We start from the raw sequence: 13,506 nt of genomic DNA, 5'->3' as shown, positions 1-13,506 counted from the left end.
TGGGCTAGATGACTTTGTGAGGTCGCTTCCAGCCCTGCTTTCCTATGAGAGCTGGTGTTGATGCTGTCATAGATTTTTTGTTGCCATTAGTAAATCACCTAATTTCTTCAGGTCTCATTTCACTATACATACAGTGTAGGCAATACTTATCTTCCTTCAGGACTGCTGAATGTTGTAAATAATAAATGTTTGTAAAGAAGCAAGGATTTTTGTGGGTGACCAGCTGCATGGTTGAGATAAAGTTAAACTTTTGAATACAAGGCATTTGTCATTGGGTTAAATGTTTGTGAAGACTTTTGAAAATCTAAAATGAGAAATGCTATAGAAATATGGATTGTTCATAATAAAATACATATACCGTGATCATCACCATCACAACGTTCAGCAGCACTATATCTGAGGTTACAAGTATTTGCCATTAGTACAGAAGCATACTGCAATATCTCCAATACCACCATTTAATAATTGCTTGATTAAATGTTAATTTCTACTGAAGGTGTAACTGAAAGTAGAATTTTGAATTAAAAAACGTTAATGATCATAGTGTCAGAGTTGGAAATCTCTAAAGATAACACCCATTCGTATTTTGTAGGCCTACAGTTGTAGGCCTATAGTTGTATCTTGCAAAATACAGTTGTGACTTGCAGGCTGGGCAGTTTTCCAAAAAAACCCTTAAACTTACCTTTTTTTCCTGTGAACTGAAGAACATAATCTGGAATCATTGCAGCCCAGTATACATGGAAATTGTATCTCCATTACTGAGTTATGCTTTTGAACAGGATGACATTTTAATGTTCCCTGAGCAGCTTTTACATTTGGTTTTATATGCTAGAAACTGTGGTTGTACATTACCTTTCAATTGTTTTAGAAATAAAGGGTCAGATTAATATATGTACACAAGTAAACTGCACACACAGAGACATATAATGCCTGCCTTGAGCAGTTTACAAACTGAATAAGTTTGCAAATGACCATTACAACTTTTGTCACCGAAGGCAGTTTGCCCTTTAAGACTCCAGATAGAAAACAAGTACAACTCTGTACTCTTCTCCAGATTGACAGTTAAAAGATTATATTAGATGAATGCAGGAAGGAAGAAAAAATATTTGATTATTGAGTACAAATAAAAACATGTAGCCAGTGCTGAAAAAAACATTTATGTGTGTTTCAGAGAAAATAAATGTTGGGCCGGAGCAAACATAGTTGAATGTTTAAAACTGCTATTGTAGTTTTCTTTTTTTCAGCTTATGTACGTTTCCATCTGATCTCTCCATTGATACAACAGTGTTCAAAGAGGTAAGCCTTTTTTTCCAATGTGTTCTGCAGAACAAGATACAACTGTGGTTTTGGTATAGTTCTAGCAGTTAATATTCCCATCAGGTTAAAATGAAAGATAAAATCTTCATCTGAGGGGAAAAAAATCTGAGGATAGAACATACCAACTGCACTCCTTTATTCCCTACTTTCAAGTTCTATAGCTGCTGGTTTTGGAGGGGGTAAGGTGTAAGGCAGTGAGAACCAAGCTTTTTCACAGGCATGCCATAAATTACGGCTTTCACTCTCCTCAAGTGCTCAATCCTCTTCCTTTATCTGCTGCTTCTTTTTTCTGCTTCCTGCCCTATTTGCTGCTGTTCTCCCTGCTACCCGCCATGTATGCCATGGGTTGCCCACCTCTGGTGCAAAGCATATTGTAGGAGAAAAGAAGAATGTATATCTTCTAGTGCAGCCTATCAAGATCAAGGTTGTGGAAAATGACAGTACAATGATAACAGTATAGTGCGTCTACCAGTATACTCATATGAGGACTCTTGCCAGGGGCAGTCTACTGTGGGCACCAGATAGCCAGTAAGTTGAGAAAAAAAATGTGTGTATGTGGAAGAGACAGAGACAGAGCAGCATTAAGTCATGTGTGCATTACCCAGACTTATGCTAGCAGTTTGACTAATAAACATATTGCATCATTTCATATATTCAGTAGTCCTACTAGTTTTGGCCAGGACCGTCAGACTGTTTAGTGACTTTATTGAAAGACCACAGAACAGCTTCATGGGGAGCATTTTTGGTATATCTTTGCAAATCTTTTCTTTATCAGGTCTACTGGGGAAAGTTTTGGTTTTGAATTTTTAATCAAAGCATTTGGTTGTAATTCTCTATGGCATTTTACAGTTTTTCAATGCAATAAAAGAATCCTTAAAGTCTCAAGATATCTTCATATCTATTAAATATTCCATTTAGCAAGTTTTGACTTCAAATAAAGCAATTAAGTACCTTTACACAACTAATGTTAATGCATTGTTTGCTTTATTAACACATCACTATTTAACAAACACATTTTACCAAGAACTGACATGTTGTTTAAAAATGCATTCTTTATTCCAGTTATAGTTTAACCAACTATGCTGCAGTTTGCCAGACTAAGTTAAGAAATCAACTTAGTCTGGTAAACTATGTAATTTGCATGGGTTCTCCTTTTCTCATCTAATACACAAAAAAATTAAATTAATGCCAAAAAACCCTCCTTGGTAATCCCACCTGTCCTTAGAATTAAAAAGGAATTCACAGCTATATATTTTGGGGTTTTATTTTGCTCTGGAGAAACTTCTGTATGCAATATGTATTGTTTTTTAATGGGTTCTAAACTCTAAATCTTAGATGTGTGTAGCTATCCCATGAAATAATGTATTCCTATCTAACAGTTTCTTCTTTGGTGTTTCCTATCTTTACTTTGCTTCTTAATTCATGCAGTGTGGTGCTTTTTGAGATATTTGTAAACATCTTCTCTCATAACCTTGCTGAACCAGCATATGAAGCTGATGTGGCTCAACTGGAATACAAGCTGGTAGCTGGAGAGCATGGTTTGATCATTCGAGTGAAAGGATTTAATCATAAACTACCTGTAAGTTTTAGTAACATGTCTTGCTCACTGCAGATCAACCATTTTCAGGGCACGAGTTTCTAAATTCTTACCAGCTGTATAGCCAAAATACCAGTGGTACATGGATTTAATTAGCCTTTCCAAAGGGATTTCCAGATTTCTGCTTATGCTGATAGACTTACTGTTTCAATACAAAGAAGAACAAATTACATTACCTAGGATTCTTTTTCTTCACACCTGGCTATCTGGGCTATAAGACTTTAATAGACACTGAAAAATCTACTCTAGACATGTAAAAGGTTTTGATCAATTCTAAAAGCAGTAAATTAGAAAATGTTACTGGTTTCAGTGGGAGCTTGTGTCTTGGTTATGTGCAAAAGATGTTCATTTTAGACAAGATGTTCTGTGTATTCTTAAATCTTTTACTGTTGCTGAAGTCTCTAGACATATCCGTATTGTGTCTTAAAACACACAGTGCAGAGATTCGCTATACTAGAATAGGTACGTTGCTGTGATGCATCTTATGGGCCAATAAAGGTAGTATCTCATGGAGGGTATCTCTGCGTTGTACCATGTAGACATACCCTTACAGCAGTAAGACCACATCATGTGCCCATTGATAGTGATTCACTATTTACTTCTCATTGATATACCCCGGAGTGAACTAAGAGAACGTTCCACTGTGAAGGCTGCAGAGGTTGATAAGTTCAAGCATTCATAGGCTGAGTCCGTCTTAAAGAACACTGGTTACAAGTAACCAGTCTCTGTTTTGCAGTAATACATCTGGAAATATAAATACACAAAGTGTAAATGATGAAGAAGTCTAGTCCATTACTTAAACATTAGTTATACGAGTCATTGTTAATTTTCTTTTAAATCTGAAGTGATCCATGTGATTTTAACAAAGTTCACTGTTGATTTAGGTGTTACGGCAGTGATGTATCCTGGCAATCAAAAGCTTATTCTTAACCAATTTGTTTCTTATTCAATGCTGAACTGTATTTTTTGTGAAACTCAGCTGTTGCTTAGAGAATATTTAACAGGTCTTTGCAGCATGTTTTATGAGCCTTGCATTGATTTTTCTGTGGATTCTCAGAGAAGTTTTCTTTTTACGTAAGATAGACTTGGTATTTGTTCTCTTTGACAAATCTACTTCCTTAAAAATGACTCAAAAATATTTTCTTTTAGCTGCTCTTTCAGCTTATCATTGACCACTTGGCTGACTTCAGTTTTACTCCAGCAACTTTTGAGATGATAACAGAGCAGCTGAAGAAGACTTATTTTAATATTCTCATAAAACCAGAGATGCTGGCCAAGTAAGTGTCTGTGGGGAGACTAGTTTTAAGGGTGAAAGTTTAGACAGAAGGAAGGTGTCTCTGCCTACACTGTTTTGTCATGACAGTGAAGGAGCTCCTGCAGTTGTCTCTCTTCATATTAGTGCAGGATAAAGTAAATCATAGCACAATCTTTACATGTTTAGAGCACAGTACTTGAGTTGTTGAGTACCTCTTTCTTGTGATAAGTGGTAGATGCTACTGATCAGATGCCAAAGCAGAGGTGAATATTGGTTTATGTAAGGAGGAATGTTGGACAAATTAAAAAGGTATATATAATTATACAGTACAGTATTGGGAGAATACATGTGGGACTATTTTTTACAAACTGTGAAGGACTGTTTTTTTTTTACAAACTATGAAGAAAGTTGCAAATCTTTTATGCGATGGGACCTATTTGAAGAGCCTCAGGTGATTAAAGGGTATGAGGAAAAAGAATGATGATAAAGTATAAAAACTTATGTCATAAATCTCATGAATGTTAATGTGATAACTGTCACAGTTAAGACCTTTGATATGGAAGTGCATGTGCATTCACTTGCTTTGAAAATGTAGGTGACAGGACATTTTTTTATTTCTATCCACTCCTCCTCCAAACAAAATTATTGCTCTTTCAGAAAACTAGAGAAAGCTAAACTAGAGTTAAAAAGTGTCTGGTCCTTTTTGAGTGACTCCCGCATACTTTTCCTTATGCAGTTAACAGCATCTGCACCATGCAGCGTTGGCAAGCAAAACCTTTTCTGTTAGTTTTGACTAAGATGATGGTCAAAACTTGTTTAAAATAGTCAACATTGGTTTATGCTGCCTAAACGGGCTTTTATCAAGCAGAATGTGGAGTAGATTAGAACCTTATAGACTGACTAAATCAGAGATGCATAGCATAAGTCTTTTTAAGGTGTGGGCTTACTTCATTAGATGAAAGCCTCTGATGACGTAAGCCTGGTGCTTACAAAAGCTTATGCTATGTATCTCTGTTTTAGTTAGTCAATAAAGTGCAACTCTACCCTGCCTTTTGCCTGACTTCAGGTTAACATGGCAAACAACCTCTTTCATCAAGCAAACACCTGAAACCTTTTATAATAGCTTTCCAAAGCATTCCAGAAGCTTCTATAATATCCTTGAACATTCAAAGGTGTAGGTGGTAGCCGTGTTGATCTAAGGACATAGGCAGACAAGGTTCTTTGGGTGTATCTGATATCTTTTATTAGACCAACTTAAATAGGTGGAAAAAATGCTAAAAATTTTTTTCCAACGATTTAAGTTGGTCTAATAAAAGATATTAGATTTACCCAAAGAACCTTGTCTACTTTGAACATTCAAGAAACTTCTTGAACTGCAAATTAGTTTTTGCACCTGATAATTCAGTTCAGGGCACATGAAAGTCCCTACCCTAAATCATTCTTCTTAGAGATTATGAGGATGAATATAAAACCAGCAACATAGTGGTTTTCATTTAAAAAAAACAACAAGCAGCCGATCTGAAGTTTGTTATATTTGTGACTTGTCTGCTTAGTGTATCGTCCACTAAAAAGAATTTTCTCAAACTTTAGTTCCACCCAGAATAAACAGTCTTAAGAGTGGAGAAGGTGAGCATATTTACACTGCCATATAAACCGAGCGAGCAAACTTACGCCTTTGTTTTCTTTTAATGATCAAAAATGTAGCCAGTGGGTTGGATCACAGTCAGAGTCCTTGTCTTTCGCCTTATCAAATTTGTTCTCTTCTTCCTCCAAAACTTTTGAGGACAGTGTTAGTTATACATTCCAACCTGGGTACTGTCACATGTTTTTGCATACAGTGTGCATCTGTTGTCCTAAAATGAGCTGCTTGAAATTTGGGTGCATGTCTTAAGTGTGGAAATGTACAGTGCTGCATATGCTGCCCCCCCCCCCCGCAACACTCAGAGGCTCCTTTGCTGCTGGCTATGAACACCTTCTCTTCCCCCAGCCAGAGGCTCATGCTTCACCAGATAATGACTCAGCTGAAGCCCAAGGCTTGGCTCTCATGTATTTCTGAAATGGAGCATTAGCCCCAGTTGCTGGGGCAGAGGCTCATGCTGAATCCACAGAGCCCTCAGCTGACTCCACAGGTGCTGAGGCCAAGACTGGACCCTCAGTTGACCTGGCAGGCCCTGCTGCCTGCCTACCAAGCTCAGCTCAAGAAGAGAAGTGGGGTTGGGTAGTTTGAACATGGTGTCCTGCAGCTAGGGGGTTAACAGAGCAGCCACAGTGTTTTGCTTCTCCTCTCCCTTTCCTCAATTGCAGCTTCCTATGTTTCCCTTGGTTGTGCCTTTCAGAAAGAAGGGGTGTGCATCTTATTGGGGTGGGGGGAGGGTGTGCTGTATGTGAGAAAATACAATATCACTCCTTTTTGTATCATGCTCAACCTACTGTTACAGCTTTCACCATCAATGGCTGATTTCCATAAAAGTGACACTGAAAAAATCCCACTTATTGTCATGCTGGATATTGTCATAAACTGCTTAATATCAGTAATTTAAGTGACCTCCATTGAGTGAATGTCCTGCTTTTGCTACAGTTATGAATCCCAGGACTGACTCAGCAGACAGTTACCAGTATTGGGCCATGTAGTCTGAACTGACATGCATTTAAAAATGTTCTGTTGCTGTTACAGGGATGTGCGTCTCTTCATTTTGGAACACGGACGGTGGTCCATAATAGATAAATACCAAAGACTGATGAAAGGCGTTTCTGTTGAGTCTCTATCAGCTTTCATTAAGGCTTTCAAATCACATCTCTTTGTGGAGGGGCTAGCACAAGGAAACTTAACTGGCAGAGTGAGTACTGGACTCAGCAGCTGCAGTTTGGCCTCTGCCTTCTCTGTTAACTGCCAAGTTTAAAAGGTGTTTAAGTACATTTGCCACAAGCCTCATTTATAACTTTCACCAGCCTTGTGTGCATGGGCAGTTTGAGGGATATATCTCACAGGCCCTGATCACCTGCTAACACTGGGAGTGTTTGCCTACACCACCCACTGGTGATTTTACCCCATGTTGCATAAATATATTTGTTATTTTTTTATACTGTACATCTGGATTCTGTGATGGTAAAAGACCAGCTAAGCCTGTTCCCACTTGGTTTCCTAGTGGGTGCATGCACCTACACGAGATGTTTACTGCGGAGTTGACTAATTAGCTCTGCCGTAAAATGTCACCATCTACGTGTGCGGTGCTATTAGGCTGGAGTAAACTAATTAACTCTGCCATAGGACAGTACTGCCAGACACAAGTGTATGCACGTGTAGATACTGATGGGGCTGGCTGGGGCAACAAGGGCACTTCAGTGTGGGGGTGCAACGTGCTGTGGTCAATGTACAAACACGGTGTCCGAGAGCAATAAATTATGGTGTGATGTGTGCCAGAATTTATTCAGCTGCATTAATTGCATGTGTAGATGTGCCTAGTATTTATTTGCAGTGAAGTGCTCTAGCTCTAGTGTATTTGTGATTGCCCTGTAACTGTACTGAAGCTGGCATTACAAATTCAGCCAGCGTGATGGGCTTCTTAGAGTCCAGTCTTGTTGTTGCTGGTAGTCATAATAAAGTCAATGACAACTTTTGCCTAAAGGCTTTGGGATTTAGCTCTAGCTTTGATCTAGTTAACAGATGCTATAAATGAGGGGTGGGCAATTATTTGGGCCCATGAGGCACATAGGGAGTTTTGGTGAGCTGTCACAGGCTGGGTCAGCACCCCCTTCCCTGCACAACAGCTCACCAAAACTCCCTAAACAGCCCTATCCTGTCTCTCTGCCCATGTGTCCTGCCCATGCAGGTCCCTGGTGGTCTCCACGGATCATGACTCTGCTTTGTGCTCAGCTGGGATGGGGCTGCAGATGGGCAGGGAGCTGCATCTGGGGCTGGGTCCAGGATTTCATAGATTTCAGAGACTTTAGGGCTGGAAGGTACCTCGCAAGATCATTGGGTCCAGCCCCCTGCCATGGGCAGGAAGTCAGCTGGGGTCAAGATAAACATCCAAACACCTTTTGAATGAGTCCAGAGTAGGTGCTTGCACCACCTCTGGGGGGGTCTGTTCCAGACCCTGGACACTCAGACAGTAAAGAAGTTTGTCCTTATGTCCAGTCTAAATCAGCCTTCCAGTAGTTTGTGGCCATTAGACCTTGTTATCCCTTGGGGGACCCTGGTGAACAACTGTTCTCCCAGATCCTGATGCACCCCCCTTATATACTTATAGGCTGCCACCAAGTCACCCCTGAGCCTTCTCTTCTCCAGGCTGAAGAGTCCCATGTCCCTCAGCCTCTTCTCATAAGGCTTGCTCTCTTGGCCTTTGATCATGTGGGTGGCTCTCCTTTGGACTCTCTCAAGCTTATCGATGTCCCTCGTGAAGTGGGGGACCCAAAACTGGGCGCAGTACTCCAGCCGTGGCCTCACTAAGGCCGAGTAAAGCGGGAGGATGACATTCCTGTTTTTGATTGAGATGCATCGGTGGATGCAAGCCAGAATTTGATTTGCTTTGCTGGCTGCAGCATCGCATTGGTGACTCATGTTCATCTTGTGGTTAGTCAAGACCCCCAAGTCTCTTTTGGTTGTGGTGCTAGCCAAGCGTAGCACTGCTGAGCCTGTAAGTATGATGCTGTTTTTTTCTCCCAAAGCAGAGCATGGTTCTGTAGTGGTACAAGAGAGCTAAATTACTTGAATTGTAAGGTGAATGAAGCAGGGTTAAGGTTGCAATGATTTTGCTGCTTTTATATCATGAAAGGAGGATGCCAGGGTAACAGTTACATTGTAATAGCTGGTAATTGGTAAAATTTGGTGTGACACAATCTTTATCTCAGTCTGTATCCCCAGATTTTCAAAACCCAGGTGACAAGGGCTAGCCCTACATGCAGGTAACACAGGTACTGTTGTGTGGCCAGGAAGGAGGAAAGAGACCTGAAAAAACCCACTGTTTTCACTTTGTGCCCATCACTTTCACTTAGCTGGTCATGTTTGTCCTTGAACCGTCAGTCTGTGGGGGAAACTTGCCCAATGTCCTGGTGGGGGCAGGGACTGTTTTAGTGACAAATATGCCCATGCTTGTGGGGTCATTTGGGGTTTAGCCAGGACTGCAACATTGTCTGTGCTCCATGCATTTTGCACCAAGCCCAGCAGCATGTAAGTGAAGTATATCTGTTGTCGACACATGCTGCCCTTCCAGCCCCCAGAGACATCCTGCAGCACTGGCTGTAAGCTCTGCTACTGCTCTACTCTCTTCACAGGAGCCCAAGGTGCTCCCCCAAAGCATTTCCAGCCTCCCAAGCAAGAAAGGCCCTTCCCTCGTGCCTTTTTGCACATACCCCGACCTGCTTACTGACCCGCTCTCCAAGAGCCATTTCTTTCCCATTAACTCCCTCTTTTTTGGCTTCCACATTGAGAGACTAAAGCCCCTGAGCAACATACTGGATGGGAGATGTCTGATCTCTTCTGCAGCATAACATAGACCTGATTAAACAGTCGCCTTGTAGGGAAGGGACTGATTTGATGTTGTAACAGTAGAAGGGCAGGGCTGGAATATGTATTGGGACTGACAAATCCAGTCTCCTAAACTGTGTTGATTCTTCATTTCCTAGAAGTCAAAGGACTTCCTGAATTACGTTGTTCAGTGAGTATCTGATTTTTTCCCTCTTTCCACTTGGGAAGCAGATAACAAAGTTATGCCCTTTGGTTAACTGGTTTCTTTTTTTTGTGGAGGGTGGGGAGATGGTTTGAAACCTGGAATTTCCTGTTCAAGAAGAAACATTGTAACTGTATCATCACTAGTTTCTAGGAATCTGCCTTGGGGGTTCAGACATGGTGGCAGGTGAAATGGGACATCTTGTTAATTTTGTTGTGGCCCGAGGAGGGATGGAGACTGATTTGACTTCTAGGGCATCTGGGTTGTGAGACTGGTGGTTTGCCTTGGTCAAGGAATGGGCAGGTGTATGACACTCGCTGCTTGGACTCTCTTCAGAAAGCTGCAGTTTGTTCCACTCGCACACCCATGCCCTGTCCAGTTCCGGGTGGTGGACCTGCCAAACACGCACCTGCTGTGTAAGGTGAAAACCCTTAACAAAGGTGATGCCAACTCAGAAGTGACAGTCTACTATCAGGTAATGGGTTAAAGGGTGCAGTATTTTCATGTATTTTACTTGTGACATTTGGTGTGAATCCTGGGCTCGTAACAATCTTCAAACAGTGATTTCATGGAAACTGCACTGAATTCTATTGATCCCCAAAACAGTTCCCTCTAATAAGACCAAGTTACTGAAACCCCTTGATGAATCTGCTGCCTCTCTGGTTCTGTATGTGAGAGTTCTGGATGTGTATTGTTTGCAGGCATGTCTCCAACCACTCCTCTCTTGAAATTGTTACATTCCTCATGCTTACTCTCTGCAGATTGTGCCCGCTGATTTCTTCTGTTGGATTACTCTGAGACTGCTTTTCCATCTGTACTGTGAACTAGGGCTGTGTGACACTTTGCTGTCTGTTTCGTTTCAAGGCTGTTTTGACTTGTTTCGAGTTCCAAACAGTGAAATTGAAACAAAATGAAGGGCCTCACAACAAAACGAAGCCAGTCGAAATGTTTCAAAAGTTTCTAAACGTTTCAAATTTTGAAGCAGCCAGCTAGGTGGTGGGAGGCAGGGGAGAGCCAGGGCTGTGCTCTGTGTGGCTCCGCAGCCCCATGTGGCTCAGCCAGGCAGGGAGCGCAGCCCTGGCTCTCCCCACCTCCCGCCGCTGGGCTGGGCTGGGCTGGGCTGCGCTCCATGGGGCTGGCGGAACCAATTGGAGCACAGCGCCAGCTCTGCTTGCCTCCTGCCACTGAGCTGTCCTCCGATCAGCTGCGCCAGCCCCAGGGAGCTCAGTCTGGTGGTGCAAGGCGGGCAGAGCTGGTGCTGTGCTCTGCCTCCTGCCACTGGGCTCAGTTCCACAGGGAGCTGAGCCACTGGGAGCTGAGCCTGGTGGCAGGAGGTGCATCCCCACACCAGGCTCAGTTCCACAGGGCTGTGAGCTGCTGGGGAACTGAGCCCAGCTGAGGGAAGCACCTTCTACCGCCGGGCTCAGTTCCCAGCGCTGGGGAACTGGGCCCGGCTGGGGGAAGTGCCTTCTGCCACTGGGCTCAGTCCGTAGTGCTGGAAACTGAACCCAGCAGCAGGAGGTGCTTCCCCAGGTGGGCTCAGTTCTCCAGTGCTGGGTCCCAGGAGGCAGGAGCAGCATTGTGTGATCTGGCAGGCAGACTGGGGCCCACCTGCACCCCCAGGAGGGCTGCAGGGGCTCTGCTGGACTCCTCCCAGTGGTGTGGGCCCCCCATCTGCCTACTGGATCACAGGACACACTCCTGTTCCTTGGCTTCTGCTTTTCAGGTGCTTGAGGTGCAGTTTCCTAGAAACCCCTGCACCTGTCTCCTTGACACTTGGCAGGCTTCATGCCCTGAGAAGGGGCTACCCTCCCTGCAGGTTTCATCGGAATCAGACAAGAAATTACAAAGTTATAGGCTGTTTCTTGCTTCCCCATTATAGCCTATGGGTGAAATGTTGAAACAGCAAAACAGTTTCCATGAAACAAAATGGAACAGTGCTTTCAAAACAAAATTCGAAACAAAACACTGTTCCGTCGATACGGAAGTCAAAGTGGAATGCTGCTGTTTCTCACAGCCCTACTGTGAACCCTAAAAGCAGCCCTTACCCTCTGCTTTGGAGGTCATGTTGAGGACGTCAGATGCCAGAAATTCTCTGATTTCTTTTTGTTGCAAATTATAATGTCCTGCAAACTATTCTGAAGGGTTTCCTCTCTCTTGGAAGGGTCCCTGTCATGACTTGGACTATAGTAATCAGTACCATGAAGACCTGTGAACTGTTTTCAATGAATGCCTTTTCTTTTAGTCTGGGGCTAGGAGTTTAAGAGAATACACCCTTATGGAGCTGCTTGTGGTAAGTGTTAATCTTTCTTAGGAAAACTTGAGTTCTTATTAACAGATGTCTGAGAATCTGCTGTTGTGACCCAGGTAATGTCTGCCGGGAAAAGAATGGCTGGTGTCAACACCATAGGTCTAAATAACACAAAGGCAGCACATGACCTTAACCTGCTCTTGCATGCCCCTCATATAGAATCATAGGAAACCAAGGCTGGAAGTGACCTCCCAAGGTCATCTGGCACAGACCCCTGCTCAAGTCAGGATCATCCTTGACTAAACAATCCCAGCCAAGTGTCTGTTGAACCTGCTCTTGAAAACTTCCACAATTTCTTTAGGTTGCCTGTTCCAAGACTTGACCATCCTGAGAGTCAGAAAGTTCCTTCTAACCTCAAACCTAAATTTCTGCTGCTGAAGGTTTTCTCCTATGGCCATGGAGAAAAGCCCATCTACATCATCTCCGTGATTGCCCTTCAAGTATTAGAAGACTGTTATCAAATCCTGCTTCAGTCTTCTCTTTTCCAGACTAAATAAATGACTTTCAGCCTTTCTTCATAAGTCTCGTCAAGGCCTGTAATCATTTTTTATTGTTCTTCGCTGGACTCTTTCCCAAATATGGTGTAGTGTGTGCTTTAAACATAATATTAGGAAATCCCCAAAGAACTGTTTACCAAGAAATGGAATAAGAAAACATTCTTCTTACAGAACATGAATGTTTAAGATCAGGCTTCCCTTGTTCCCAGTTATGGGGTGAAAGTTATTCCTTTATAGGGTAGCAGGGAAGAGGGAATCATTTGAGGTTGTAGTATTATTCCTCTCTTATTTTGATCACACTTTTTTGCTGGGTCTGAGGCAAAGCTGCTATGTAGGAACATGCTTTGACTGAAATCATGCCATGTTTCAGATGCACATGGAGGAACCTTGCTTCAACTTCCTGCGAACCAAGGAAACCCTTGGGTAAGATCACTGTGTTGGGGTATAGCTCTTGTTCAGCTGCTTTATCATAGTGAGTCATATCAATTTTGGTATGTTGGAGATGCGTTGCTGTGCACTAGTTAATCCCTGGTACAACTGAAAGAAGAGTGTAACTTGCTACAACCCATGATAAGGGCATCTTCTGATAACTGTGTTACTCACTTTGCTGTATGTCAGGGTTATGCCCAGTCACACTACTGTCAATTGGAAAAGTTATCCACTACTATAGCATTTCCCTGAACACACATGTAAATACCAACGAGCGAAGCGAATAAACAGGTAAGCGATAGGGGCCAGGGCAGCGCTGGGACTAGGGGGTCAGTACACACATCCACAGGAGGCCTCAAATGCCTCTACACAAACGCTCGTAGTATGGGTAACAAGCAGGAGGAACTCACCCTCCTGCTGGCTGACACCAG

At 42.6% G+C, this 13,506-nt stretch overlaps 1 protein-coding gene across 1 annotated transcript in view; it reads left to right on the top strand.

The window, feature by feature from the left end:
- The window catches only part of LOC109305303 (nardilysin-like), a 44,707-nt gene that overhangs the window by 24,518 nt on the left and 6,683 nt on the right, over positions 1–13,506 (top strand). The window contains exons 20-27 of the mRNA XM_019528302.1: positions 1,245–1,296; positions 2,746–2,896; positions 4,064–4,191; positions 6,844–7,006; positions 9,795–9,826; positions 10,175–10,313; positions 12,084–12,131; positions 13,017–13,069. Coding sequence (XP_019383847.1) covers positions 1,245–1,296; positions 2,746–2,896; positions 4,064–4,191; positions 6,844–7,006; positions 9,795–9,826; positions 10,175–10,313; positions 12,084–12,131; positions 13,017–13,069 — 766 coding nt within the window. The remainder of the gene's footprint in view (positions 1–1,244; positions 1,297–2,745; positions 2,897–4,063; positions 4,192–6,843; positions 7,007–9,794; positions 9,827–10,174; positions 10,314–12,083; positions 12,132–13,016; positions 13,070–13,506) is intronic.

The sequence above is a fragment of the Gavialis gangeticus genome, unplaced genomic scaffold (assembly GCF_001723915.1).
Source record: "Gavialis gangeticus isolate Ggan-Ray unplaced genomic scaffold, GavGan_comp1, whole genome shotgun sequence".
NCBI classification, from domain to species: Eukaryota; Metazoa; Chordata; order Crocodylia; family Gavialidae; genus Gavialis; species Gavialis gangeticus.
This window is presented reverse-complemented; position numbering and strand designations above follow the sequence as displayed.